The 15,108-nt window shown below is 42.1% G+C and overlaps 1 protein-coding gene across 1 annotated transcript in view; it reads right to left on the bottom strand.

The window, feature by feature from the left end:
• The window catches only part of LOC126299097 (relaxin receptor 1), a 756,631-nt gene that overhangs the window by 49,767 nt on the left and 691,756 nt on the right, over positions 1 to 15,108 (bottom strand). The window contains exon 19 of the mRNA XM_049990771.1: positions 13,049 to 13,242. Within this exon, the coding sequence (XP_049846728.1) occupies positions 13,049 to 13,242 (194 nt within the window). The remainder of the gene's footprint in view (positions 1 to 13,048; positions 13,243 to 15,108) is intronic.

Genomic DNA, 15,108 nt, shown 5'->3' on the forward strand with positions numbered 1-15,108 from the left:
AATTTCTGGGAATGTACGTACGTTTGGAGAACGGTGTTGTACGGAAGTGAATCATGGACTGAGGTAAAACCGGAAAGAAGAGAATCGAAGCGTTTGATATGTGGTGCTATTGAAGAGTGTTGAAAATAAAGTGGACTGAAAAGACAAGAAAAGAGAGGTGTCTCCGAAGTATCGGTGAAGAATGGAACATATACACAGACAAGAAGAAGGGACAGGATGATAGGAAATTTGTTAATACTTTAAGGAATAACTTCGATGGTACGTTAGTCAGCTGAAGAGTGTAAAAACTGTAGGGGAAGACAGAGATAGGAGTACATCCAGCAAATAATTGAGGACGATGTCTGCAAGTGCTGCTCTGAGATGAGGAGGTTGACACAACAAAGAATTCAAAGAAGGCTGCATTAAAGCAGCCGGAAGACTAAAGACTCGAAAATATATAAATAAAAAATAAAAGAACATCAAATATGTATGAACTTTTCGATTCAGGGAATTATTATGTACTAGTGAGCCAACAGCAAATACGCATCTCTATGGAGGATGTTAGTGATTGATGACACAAACACAGAAAGTGGCTAAGTGCTAGGTAAGTTTGATTTATACCGCAGAAAATGCTGATGGGTGGAAAGAATTCATCATATTCAGTATTATTGTCATAAAGTTTCTTCGAAAGTGGAGGGGAGTACTATATCAAATTTAAACGTAGCCAGTCCCTAGCTGTCAAATAAAAGCTGATGGAAGACATAAAAAAGAGGAAAATGAAGGTTTATACGTCACGCCGAGTACGAAGTCATTGGAGACGGAACACAAATTCGGATAGCGAAGTGATGTGTGGGATATCGGCTGTATTATCTTCAAAGAAATTGTCTCGACCTTTGCTTTAACCATTATACGGAAACTAGGGAAACTTCAGTGAGGATGACAGAACGTGAATTGAATTTTGCCTTCCTGAATTCGAGTTTAGTGTCTTAACCACTCCGTCGATTAGTTCTGTCAGAGTGAAATCAAGCATGGACAGCTATGCGAGAAGCGTCAATGAATTGGAGAGCAAGATCTTACATTCCATTATTGCTTGAAAGTTTGTCATGGCTTCTTGCTGCTGGCAACAATCACGAGAATCCAGTGTCGCCTTTCCTAAGTCCTTCTGTCCAAAAATCTTCCAGTTACTGTACTATGTTCACTGGGGATGCGAAAGAGGAAGAGTCTCACCTGACGTCTTTTCTACTGGGCAGGCATCAGGGTGGAACCTGGCCAAGCAGCCCACATATGACTACCACACGTGACAAATCAGTCCAACCTGGCACACAAGTACTTCATTTGACTAAAGCCATTGGAATATGTTCGTGAAGACTCAACGGATGCTTGGTTTGGATGTCATGTGATTCATGGACATTGATGCCCTTTGTAATTTTCTGTCTGTTATTACATGTGGTCCAGCATAGCCAGAACCACCGTTCTATAAATGGAAAAGAATTTTTTAGCAGAAAGCGCTCTTTGTACCACAGCACCTGGCAATGAGCTGCAGTTTTTCAGCACAGTATGAAACGTTCTGTCACAGAAATTAAATTAAGCGCCTGGTGACCACTCCTATTCGTCCGACATCCCATTCAAACGTCCAGTCATTTGTCCATAAATTCGGAATACAGACGAAGAAAGCATGGAAAACCGTGTCCGTAAAAGGTGCCTTTATGAAGCTTTGGATAACTTACCGCTAACCTCTGGTGCAAAACCGCACTGTGCCGAGGTAGGGCGTCACCAGCAGTCCTTACTGGACTTGATTTGCTGACCCTTGTGAGTAGTAGTACCAGTTCAGTGACCACTATTCCAAGGAGGCACCCACTTCTTAGTTCACATGTTTGGTGGCCTTCAGAGATTGATTTATGCCTCGGTCTTTGGAGAATGTAACCGACAGACGTTTTTAGTTGTAGCCAACGGCAGACGGTTGACCCATCACTAGACGCAGTGTCTATCAGAAGTTTGAGAAGTCAGTGCTTAACAAACACATTTGACAAGGTAGCGCATCCATTCGTGCTCTCACAGCCACAATTTCTAGCAGACGTTCTTGATGATTACTGGAAATGGACTGAAGTGGAAGTATCACCACTGCCTACATCACTTTTGGTCTTAACACCAGCAGATCCTGTATACCAGCTGAACCTCAATGGCTCCAAGGCCATCCTATCCCACCATATGTCTCAGAGCCAAACCTGCCCAGCAGCTACACGCAGTCTCCAGTTCACAGCATGCAGTACACGCTGGTGGAAATCCAAGGGCAAGCAGACCCATCCCTCGCCCCGCATATCTTTCAGACATTGAAGTTAACGAAGAAATAAATGTGGTTGGGAAGATACAGAGCCATAATCCACAATTACGCAACTTAGGCTACAAGCACTGGGAATTTAGCCAAAGCCGTAGCTTCAACTACGTTTTGGATGAAAGTTGATTCGTTCGCTCATCTGCGACTGTGGCTACAGCTTTTTATTTGTTTCCTGTTTGACAGTGCTCATAGTTAGCTAGACAACGATCTTCACTTATGTACACGGGTCACCTTGGTACTCCTGGAGTCAAATTTTGAAATAAGTTGTGCGAAGGGAAACGGTTGTGTACTCTTCAAAGAGGTCGTCTCGATATTCACCTTAATTGATCTAGGGAGAATGCGGAAATCCTAAATTTTGATAGTCAAACAGGGATTTGAGCCCACTAGTCCAATATATATATCCTGTACCTTAGCCACCTCACTCCGGCATAACTGCAGAGCGTGGGGAGCTACTTGAATCGACCTTACTAATACGTAGGAAGTGCAGTTCTTATGAAGGCTCAGTTCTGCTGTCAGTTCGATAAACTTCTGTTACTGAAGAGTTTTCAGTATTAATTATCATGGAAAAACTTAAGCAAAAGTGGTGGGTCTTCTCATTACTGGTAATTCGAACTTAGGGAGAAAATGGTGCCCCTTGGGAAGTAATGGAAAGGAAAGTCATGTGCAGTCTGTGTGTGTGCCAGGAGGACGCATTCAACATGATAAACAGACAATCCCAACAGCAGTTCAAAGCACAGGGAAAAAACAATTGCAATTTCTGGCCCTCGTTCTCGCAAATGATGTCTGTTGCCTGTCGTTTGGAACCCTTTCGACGTGTCGTTGAGAAGATTATAGCAGCAAATCTTGTTCGTGCTGTTTTGACGATGCTCATGCTATGCAGCATTGTTCCCATGACACCTCAGTGAACCTGAGTGTTTTAGCGAATGGCAGGTGTCAAACAGAAAGAAGGAGGAAAATTGTGATACAACGTCCGATCTATGACGATGTCATTACAGGCGAAGGCCGAGTCCTTCCTCTGGCTTGACGAGAATTTGTGATTTTTCTTTCAGCAAACTAAACCAGTGACTTACCGATCACAACACGACACTCTGTCTGTACGAGAGACGTTGGCGGTTCTGTGACAACCTAGACAAATATTTCCTGGAGATCAATCATAAGGCTTAACGCTGTAGAGTCCCTCTAAAAACGTTTCAAGGATGCATTACACACTGGATGTTGAGCTGACTGTGTGCGAAATACATGAAAGGATATTTTTAGATTAGACGTCCCTACGTCTAATGAGGATAATAACTGAGGCACACAGTTCTAAAATATTTATACCAGGCCACACGAAACGCTGACAACTGACGAGAACCTTAATTCATTAGTGATGAAATGCTGAGACAGTCACAAAAATAGTTCGCGTTTTAAACAAGACAGAGGTGCTCTGAAGATAATGTATGGAATATTGGCTAAAACCAGAAATTGATATTAGTAAGATTTTCTGTGAAAAGACGGTCTTTCAGATGGATATTTTTTAGAGATAATTCTGCTGCTTGAGATGTCTGAGAAAGCATAACACATTTTGTTTTATAATTTTAGTTTCATCATTTAAATTGTTTGCTATATTCAAAAAGGTTCCTGAAGTTTAAATTCATTTACTTGTCCAAACATTTGATTTTGGATTTCATAGTTATCATTAACTGCGGGAGTATGGCTGAGCACAAAATATTTTGTTTTGTTGACATTTAATTACAAACCAGTTCCTCTGACTATTTCGGTTGATTTCTGTGTGAGAGTAATTTTATCTTCTATTGTCTCCTCAAACAAATGTTATTAGTGTAAGGAAATAAACTTTATTTTTTAATCTTGGGTCCTTCTTTGTCTATTAGTAGCCGGCCGTTGTGGCCGTGCGGTTCTAGGCGCTTCGGTCTGGAACCTGGAACCGCGTGACCGCTACGGTCGCAGGTTCGGATCCTGCCTCGGGCATGGATGTGTGTGATGTCCTTAGGTTAGTTACGTTTAATTAGTTCTACGTTCTAGGGCACTGATGACCACAGATGTTAAGTCCCATAGTGCTCAGAGCGGTTTGAACCATTTTTCTATTACTAGCTTGAAGCGAGCTGGTGATAGAGTCTTATTGTCAAACACTAGTTTGGGCACTAAGACCCATCTGTAATGAAATTGTTAATTTTGGTCTTCAAAGTGGCACCTCCTGTACATACTTCAGTTAAGATGGATAAATTAAAAATTGGTGAATGGCGCACAGCTAAAAGCTTCCTGTAAAACTGTTACAAACGCTTTAACAAAAACACACTTAAAACAGACAGTTCTAAACTCTGTCCGTGATGAGAATCCATTAGATTTCTTAGCAGCTAATATTTAATCTTTCTATTCAGCATTACTATGTTAAATAAAAGTGAAAAGTGGCCACACAGTATGGAAAAAAACTACGGACTGTTCAATGATTTATAATAATGAGTGCAGAAAACTTCCCCCTTGAAAATTTGTGAGCACATTTCCACAGGAAGTGAAATTTTTATTTACCCAATCCGTCGGCACGTATTTTGAAACAGCTCAGGCAGTAAAAATGCTGAATGATTCTGGGAGGCCATGAACGATATTGTCAGAAATATATGTTTGATACAGTGCCTCATGTGCTTAGTTAGTTAACTTGGAGCAACCCAACAAATGTCGTGTTAGGACATGCCTCATGTTCTTTGTTTGCACGCCACTCACTACTTCGAATACGTATAATCTCGTCATGACTTCAACAAAAGACCAAACTGTTTGGTGTCTGGAAACAGTGAACAGATCTTCATTGTTTTGCTATATCTACCTCATCAGTGCCTCCATTAATGGTCCTAATGCTAGGCTATCTTTGGGATAACTATCTTCTATGCAACAAATAAATGACCTCAAAGTGACGTTAAACACTATTCAATATTATTGAGAAAGCATCGTAATTGACGATTTGTTTCTCTTATTGTCTGTTTTATTATCTGCTAGTATCGACGCAGTACAAACACAAAGTCATTTTGAAGTTGCCCACTGGCCGATGCCAGTGACAGGCATCTTTGGATCTGAAGATGATCTAGCTCGGAAAGGATCAGTCACTTCGACAAAAAGTGCAATTTAAACTGTACTCAGCTTAGAAAATGATAAAACAATATCAGTTTTTCTTCTGACAACACACTGTCACCTTTCTGGAAAAGAAGAGTTGGTGAACAAAGTGGTGGGCCACCTATACGTTACATTCATAGAGATGTATTCCAGAAAGGTAACGCAGATACACATGCTACTATAAGGAATTAAGTTTTTTTTACCCTTGCTGTATCCTCTGGATCCAATGACGAAGTCATGATTAGCATATGTAGCATTAGTAGAAGGGCAAACTAAGTTCTGATGCATTTTGTTAGAGCAGGTTGTCCACATCAGGGGAGGTATGCACTCAGGGGCAAACATGTTGTTCTCATTTGATTGACAGGTACTTAACCTATTGTTATGCTAAAAGGATCCTTCCTTTTGATTGACACCGGCCAGAGTGGCCGAGCGGTTCTAGGCGCTAAGTCTGGAACCGCGCGACCGCTACGGTCGCAGGTTCGAATCCTGCCTCGGGCATGGATGTGTCTGATGTCCTTAGGTTAGTTAGGTTTAGGTAGTTCTAAGTTCTAGGGGACGGATGACCTCAGAAGTTAAGTCCCATAGTGCTCAGAGCCATTTTTTTTTGATTGACAGGTCCTTAACCTTTTCCACCTCCCATCCAACTCCCCCCCCCCCCCCCCCCCCTCAGGAAACCACCAACCCACCCCTTTCCCATCACTGCCACAAGTACACTTTCAGGTCTGAGTTATTGGAATAACCCCTTTCACTCTTATCAATTTCATTGACTACCTAATTAAATTAAGCCATTAATTAACCTATCTCCCTCTGGTAAGCCTCTCTCCATTCCCACCATGCCTCCCAGAAATTGGGGGTGGGGGTGGGGGGGAAGACTCAATTGATCAGTCACTTGGAGGGAATTCGATTGCAGTGTATGGAATATTGTTTAATCAATTTAGACAATGTGTGGAATGTTAGGAGATTGAAGGCAATTTATGGAATATATGGAAACTGGTAGCTCTGTGGTGGAGAGGAAGGATCTCGAAACAGGAAATTCTAGGGAACATTGTTTATTTATTAGAAATTCAGTTTGCAGGAGTTGGAAATCTCTTGCTCATCGTTCTTAGCTGTTTGGAAAGATGTAGGTCTTGTAAGAAGTAATTACATGGGGCAAACATGTTGCATCACCTAATTTTTGGCACTGCACACTGGGTGTCTTAACGAAATTTTCGGCTCTTTGTCGGCACTTAATGTATTGTTCTGTTAAGTGGTTTTCCATGTCATTCCCATTACCTTAGAGTATTGTATGGCCTTTGATACCAAATTAAGTAATTAGTTAAGTCCCCTCATCATTTTCTAGTACACTCTTCGAATTTCACATGCTTTTGAACGCCATTTCTGGCGCATTCTTCTTTGTCACGCATCCCTCTAAACTATTGTACTGCATTTTACATAACAATTATGCAAATTAACATAGTGTTTTGCATTTAATCTGCTGTTCTGCTACATGTCATGCACTCACGCAAACCCTCCCCTTAACAATTGTACCGCTAACACCACGTTGATAAACGAAATTTATGCAAATTAATTAAATCGATATTCTTCACATTTATATGCTATTTTTTTTTAATTCGCAGCATGCTTTTGGTTGGTGAAATCGGTGGAATATAGTTTAAACAAAATATTGCTAGTAAAAAACACATCCCGCCACCCGATGCCCGACTCCACACATGCCCCCAGGAGTTGGGGTGCGCCGTCAGCTCCCGCGAAATGATGACGTGGCATCAGTTGCCGAACCACGTGGAGGCGTCAGTTCAGGTCCCGCGAGCACATGGCGGCGGCATCCCCTTCATACTTGACACCTGAGAAATCCCTTTCGAAACACATATCAATGTAGGCACCATTGCTGGTGCAATGAGACGTCATTTCTACCTGTGATGTTTGCATAGCAGATCCCCCTCAGTGAACTGTTCCAAAATGTGCACGTGGCGAAGCCACGAGCCACCAATGGACAGACGAATACAGTTGCAAGTGCTATTGCTGTCAGGCCGCTGTCGACGGCAGCCAGCAGGTGAAAGTTGCATCAACAGTTAGATTTCTTCGAGTGTTATACTGAAGTCACATGTCTATATAAATAAGAGCAAAGTCACCCTCTGTACCGTGTATATGTGTTTACCATTACTGGCGTGATACCTCTCTACCTGTGGGTGCTGATGTCACAGGTCACCCTACAGAAATCTGTTCCAATGCTTCCCAGAATAGCACAGGGGCTGCATGGAGTGGCTGCGCAGTTTGAGGCGCCATATCAAGGACTGTGCAGCCCCTCCCGCCGGAGGTTCGAGTGCTCCCTCAGGCATGGGTGAGTGTGTTGTTCTTAGTATAAGTTAGTTAAAGGTAGTTCAAGTAACATGTAAGTCTAGGGACAGATGACTTCAGCAGTTTGGTCGCTTACTAATTCACACACATTTGAATATTTGAACATTTTGAATAGCGATCACAATGGGACATGCGAGCTGCATCTAGCCATGCACGCATGTTTAACTACCCAGCGTGGCTGACGCAATGCCACGAAATGTTTGCGTGACCACCCACCATCTAAACGTTTCTCAGTGTTGTACAGACGTCACATGGCTATGTAAATAAGAAACAAGTAAAACCTCTCGAAAACTGTAAAGACTCACAGAAAAAGTTAACGCTCGCTTTTGTAGGAGCTTTCATGATGTCTCAGTTTGTCTGCATGCAAATTCTTGTCCTAACAGAACGTGTTTACGAAAGTAGCGCAGAATAACGCCGAATGAATTCCTCCTGACGGTCCTAACATGGCACCACATCCATCATGTGTTACCCTTCCCGGAGATCGTTAAGTCCTGGTTTCAACAAACATCTCCAAAACGCGAACGTTCTCACCATAGTGGTGAGAACGTTCGAGTTTTGGAGAGTGTAGAGACTCCTACGTCCCAGCACAAAGGATATCTTGTGAATGAATTGAGCATTATCATGGGCTCCTACAGAATTTACCCGCCAAATTACTGATGCCGCCAGTGGGTAAGCACTGTCTACCTTTTTTTTCTGTAGATGAGACTTTGCCATATTGCACCGACAATTAAACCTTGCAAAGTGACCTACAGATCGTCAAATAAGGATACACTCTTACTCAATTACACTGCTCTGCCACTGAGGACGGAAACCTGAATATTAGGGCGTGAAACCGATCTCCAACTCGACAATATGTCACTGTGTACCGTGTCGATGTAGTAAACATACAAAACTTATCCTGCCCTTTTGCATCACACATATAGTTATCGACTGCCAGACACTTGTACATATACTGCGAAGACAGATAGTATAAGCAAATTCACCGTAGGTATACGCCTCACTGCTCTATATATTTCCCACGAGGTCGGGCAGTCATCCACTCCCAATGTGTGACCAGACAGCACTCAGTGGCCTGAAGTCACTCTCAGAATTGTCGTACAAAGTCGGGGTCGGTTCCCCTCGGCACAAAGGCGTCACTGTTTCTGGCTCTGACCTATTTGCTTGCTTGTTTACCTTCTCCACCCATCACCAGATTCTGGGATTACCAGAACACATGAATTTTCACATGGTTTACCAGAATATTAGCCGGCCGGTGTGGCCGAGCAGTTCTAGGCGTTTCAGTCTGGAACCATTCGACCGCTACGGTCGCAGGCTCGAATCCTGTCTCGGGCATGAATGTGTGTTGTGTCCTTAGGTTAGTTAGGTTTAAGTAGTTCTGAATTCTAGGGGACTGATGACCTTAGATGTTAAGTCCCATAGTGTTCAGAGCCATTTGAACCAGAATATTTTACCATTCACATGATACTTCTCGATATCAAGCACATAGCAATATTGCTTGCATAGCACTATCGCTCACACAACATAATTGGCTCTGAGCACTATGGGACTTAACATCTGTGGTCATCAGTCCCCTAGAACTTAGAACTACTTAAACCTAACTAACCTAAGGACATCATACACATCCATGCCCGAGGCAGGATTCGAACCTGCGACTGTAGCAACATAATTCCAAAGATATTGACTGGGAATTAGTTCTCTATAAAACCGAAACTTTAGCGAGTTGTAGTGTTCTGTAATCCATTGAGTAACTACAAACGTATCCCGTCTGCAAAGACCTTTATGTGAAAACTCGATAACAATAGAGGAAATTGATAATTCCACTCGTGAATACCGATGTTGGTGATATAACAGATTCTAAATCATCCTTATAATTTACAAAGTCAACTAAGGTGTTCACCTGCTAGATGTACTCAACATGCACCACAATCTTCTTTCAATCGAATAAAGGCGGGAAATGTGAAGAAGCAGTCAATCGGACAATTTACATGGGAGGGAATAATGGCCCAGCGCAAACACAAGTCGATATTGAATCTTCTCAAATTTCCACGTAATCACGAAACCTGTGCAGCACATACTAAGTATCAGTCCGCTATTTGGCCGTCTAGAGGACGACATGGTTAAGTTAACTACATTCCTGCATCCCAACACGCATCTCCATTTGGACGGCGCCTGTCGTTAGCGGGAAACGTGAAACAGGCTACCGTCGCCGCCACGCCAAGCATGTATAGACTGAATCGTCCTACGTAATCGGCCCCATACATATTTGATCGCTATACTTACAATTAAATGCTACGATTTCAGTCTCAGCTGAACAATATTCGACAATGAACGAAGTATCGGAAATACACCCTGCTGACGGCTGTGGCTCTGGAAATAGAAATATCTGTACCATTCTTATGACTTTACATACCCTTCCCTTTGCAGTCACAGTATTCCCGTCAAATCCATACCTTCCTAACGACTGGACATAATCATTTCCGTTGCACATGTCAGAACACAAATACATACTTTACAAGTCTGATGCTCAAGGCGAACCTATCGCGCATCCCCTACTACTAAGTATAATACTTCGCCAATAACTGATTGCTAGCGATACGAAATAATAATGACCGAAAATCAACGATGGATGGACATGTATCACAAGTTTTTCTTGCTAGTGGAGTCACTGCGTCTTAGAAAGAGAGGCCTAATCTTCTTAAAGACCACCGGATGTTAAAAAACACGATCGCAACAACTTCTGTATGTTACTGTCACAAGCGGTCTTGGTTCTACAGATGTATATAAATATCCATGTTAAAAGCTGTACGAGATTTATAAATTAAGGTATGGCATTACCTCCAAATGAAGTGGTTTTTACAGACAAATACCGCGATACTGAATATAGACGGTTGTAAGTAGTCTGTTTAGGTTTTCTTATTGGTAACGCCACATAGCGCCAAATTAAGCAACTTGTAAATTACATTTCACCGCACACGTTTCTGTTGGTCATAGTATATGGACAATATGTGAGAAGTAGGGACTGATAGTGTTTGCACGTGTGTTAATAATTCAGTAAGGGACTTGATAACAGCATTGTAGGGACATTTCAAAAACAATTTTTGTGAGTGCACAAGTGGTGGTTATGGACTTGCTATATTATCCGCAAGACTCTTCAATGGTGATTGTGCGCCTGCACAGTCAAACAGATGCCTGCTGGCCATCTCTACAAGGACTACAGTGGGTCTACACCTTTGAAGACCCACCAATACCATTATTTCTACAAGGACTGCAGTGGGTCTGCACCTCTGGTGGCCCACCAATAGTAATCTCTACCAGGACTACAGTGGGTCTGCTCTGTGATGACCTACCTACCGATAGTCTTCAACGTCGACTGACTCTGCTGTGGCCCATTACCTGTCTGCATGTCAAGAGTCAGCACTGTCTTTCCGTTGGAAGGACAACACTACTTCTTCAAGACTGCATGGAAATCCACTACTTCCGTGTGCATTTTCTTTTATTGCTCAGTCTTTGAGAAAAACACTACTATTTTACTGTGATGAATGATCAGGACTGTCTATATGGACTGTGAGAAAATTTTAGCTTTTGACCAACATTGTATCAATAAGTGTGTGCATTTGATATCTTTGTTATAGTAATTATGAAAAATTTTATCAAATCATTATTGGCCACTGCCTAAAACAATTTGTAAAATTTTTTTGTGGGGAGCATGGGGGCTATGTAAGTAGGCTGTTTAGGTTTTCTTATTGGTAACGCCACATAGCGCTCTGTATGAAAAATCACTGGCTGTGCTGTGCGCAGTCTGTGGCTGGTTTGCATTGTTGTCTGCCATTGTAGTGTTGGGCAGCGGCAGCTGGATGCTAACAGCGCGTAGCGTTGCGCAGTTGGAGGTGAGCCGCCAGCAGTGGTGGACGTGGGGAGAGAGATGGCGGAGTTTTGTAATTTGTAAGACTGGATGTCATGAACTGTCGTATATATTTTGACTATTAAGGTAAATAGACTGTTTGTTCTCTATTAAAATCTTTCATTTGCTAACTATACCTATCAGTAGTTAGTGCCTTCCGTAGTTTGAATCTTTTATTGAGCTGGCAGTAGTGGTGCTCGCTGTATTGCAGTAGTTCGAGTAACGAAGATTTTCTGTGAGGTAAGTGATTTGTGAAAGGTATAGGTTAATGTTAGTCAGGGCCATTCTTTTGTAGGGACTATTGAAAGTCAGATTGCGTTGCGCTAAAAATATTGTGTGTCAGTTTAAGCACAGTCTTGTTATAATTTTTCTAAGGGGACGTTTCACGGTGATCGCCAGAGTGTATATTATCAGACCAACAGTGCGGTTACACGACGCCGACGGGGCAACCTCGTAATAAAATTACCGAATTTAGGAAGTGATTCGGCTAAGGAGCGACTATGACGGCGTCGACACACTCCTCGTCCATTGCCCGCTACGGTTGGGGCCTTTGGAAGCTAGTAAGGCTCATGGACTCATGGGGCTCATAGATACATCCTCTGTTGTATCTTGGTATTTGTTTGGCTTGATTTTCGTGCTGATATTATGCTTCTTGCCTGCAATCGTATCTATCACCACCTTGGTCTTTGCTGAACTCCATTTTCACCTGTTCTGTATCTATCGGACTGTTCATGAATTCGACATGTTGCCTGCTTTATGTATCTTAAATTTCCTCAGTTTACAGTGGTCTCCTGACGTTCATTCAGCAAACAATACAGATGAATTTCAGACTTCGAGAAATGATATTTGGAATGTATTCCTTAGGAAAACAAACTGTGAACACGTTATTCCTGACACATGTTAAGACCTCCAACTACTGATTCTGGGCAAGTAAATTTTATTGTTCTATATACTTCAACATTTTTTGGAATCACTATCGATTCATTGTGGACTAGTTTTAATTTATTTCTGATGTATGTTTCATGGTGAGTTAATTTTTCACAAACATCTGTATATCATTGTGACCTCTGTTCTACATGATTCCAGAAGAGAGTGAGTAAGGAATTGAGGCTATCATTCTAAAGGCAGCTTCTCGTGTAGGGCCTTCACATTTATGACTTCGGGATTTTTCATGATACTAAAGTGTAACAGTAGGAAAGTAAAATTGTGCTCGTAGAAGAATTACTTAGTAAAGTGGAACAATATATTTACCTACTATTAAATAATAACAAATTTATTGACACCAAAGTTTTGTGTATGTGGTTGGCTGTGGCTTCATGCTAGCACGGAATTAATTGCGTGAAGTTTATTTTAAGTCAGACATAGTGAGTACTAACTGGGAATGTGGAAGCTGAACATGGCGAGGGCTCTGAAAGTGATGAGTGGCGCCCAGCAGGCGGCGTCAGTGACCACAATGAAGAAGAAGCGAGCCGCGAACTCCAGCTCACCCTGCATCGAGACGGGCGTTGCGTGGCGCGTTCGTACGATGCTTATGAACATGCCTGTGTACAGCGCTGCCATCACCACCAACCTACAACATAACAAACTCAGTTCTAACGAATATGCTCGTGTAGAGCGCCGTCACAGCCATCTACAGTACAACATAACACACACAGCGGTCACAATCATGCTCATGTACAGAGCCACCTGTCTGGAACATAAAATGTACGATGCTTACGAACATGCTTCTGTTCAGCATTGCCATCACCACTGGTCTGGAACACATTGCACACGATGCTCACGACCATGTCTGTGTACAATGCCACCAGCACCACCTGTCCAGAACATAACATACATATAATGCTCACGAACTTATCCACATTTAGAGCATCTCCTCTCTCCCCCGCCGCACCCCTCCCACTCTCCAGCCCCACACCACAGTCTAGAACACAACACATACAATGCTCATGAACACGCCCATATAACCATTTATCCAGAATATAGCAGAACAAACCTCGCAAACATGTCCATGTAGAGTACCACTGTCAGATTCAGCCTAACTCGCTACATTTTTATTGTATTATATCATTATAAAGGTGGTTTTGTGTAGTACCACTAGTGCTAACCAGCAAGAAAAGATGCTTGTTTGTCAGGAACTTAAGTGTGTTCAGCACTGCCATCATCACTTACCTAAAACATCAAAAGCACAGTGACGGCATCACCACTAACCTACAATATAACACATTAATCTGATGCTTGTTCAGTGACACATTCATCAGTCTGCAACTCCAGAAGTACAATGCTCTTGAACGTGCCAGCTTATCACGTCAACACCAATCTTTTACAGCTTAATGGCGTATAGTTTCCTAAATTTATTGTGTCACCCATTATAAGAAAATTTTTCTCTAAATTATGATTGTTAATACGTGTCTTAAGATTTCTATTACGAATGAAAACTGGTCTTCAGCAGATTACTGATGTGTATCACCCAACTGACAGATTAGTTAGGCATTCATACTTCCGTTGTAATTTGTGCTAGGCAGGGTTAACTGTTAGAGGGTTGCAGGAAAAGATTCCAGCAGGTAAAATCCCCACTTTCCATAAGCAGTATATTTGGTAACAAACTGGGGAAATCTCAACTACAGAGAAGCAGCTAACATCCTCAACGTCACGATTTTGGCAGCACTTCTATTAAACGTCAGCTGAGGTTGACGGAAGTTCAGCAGAATGTATAGATTTATCGTCTTCATACTGCAAGAATAAAAAAAACTCTGCGAGACAGATAATTGATTCACTTATTAATAACCCTGAACTTTTTCTGCCTATGCTTCCTGGTCTTCCGATATTTCACACTTCCGTATCGGCTACTCGTAAACCAACTTCTGGATTTGTGACACAGGCCACTGTACATCGTGGATGCAATTTTTACCTTTCTTTGTGATTCATAGAGGTATTCTTACAGTTATAGCAGAAGAGGTAAAATGAGATGAAGCAGTAGGTAGGATTCAAAATGCTATTCTCCTAAGTGAACATGGTAATGGCAATAATATACTTTACGTGCAGCTGAAACACTGTCAGTGCACTTATAGGCTACCAGTGCTGATCCATTTGGCGTTATGCAGTAATAAACAAGCAACCGCTGCTGATGTTGGCTTAGTACTTAAGAGTGGCCAACAGCAGCATCATCACACCTTAAAAGAATAAACATAGACGTGTACGTCGCAGACATTTTGTGTTGGTACTTCGACAATTAAATTTATATTTGAATCTAATACAGCTCATCCCATACCTTGCTACGTCGCTTGACCTCTAACAAACAGTATCACTGGTGCTCCCACGGACAGCTAAACACGGAAACAGATGCAAAGAGGAAATGTGATGATATGATTCGTAATCTGTGTACTATCCTCAGTAAAGTGCGACTGTGGTGAGAAGAACCAAAGTGCACTGGTGCTCC

Source organism: Schistocerca gregaria, chromosome X (assembly GCF_023897955.1).
Source record: "Schistocerca gregaria isolate iqSchGreg1 chromosome X, iqSchGreg1.2, whole genome shotgun sequence".
Lineage (NCBI taxonomy): Eukaryota > Metazoa > Arthropoda > Insecta > Orthoptera > Acrididae > Schistocerca > Schistocerca gregaria.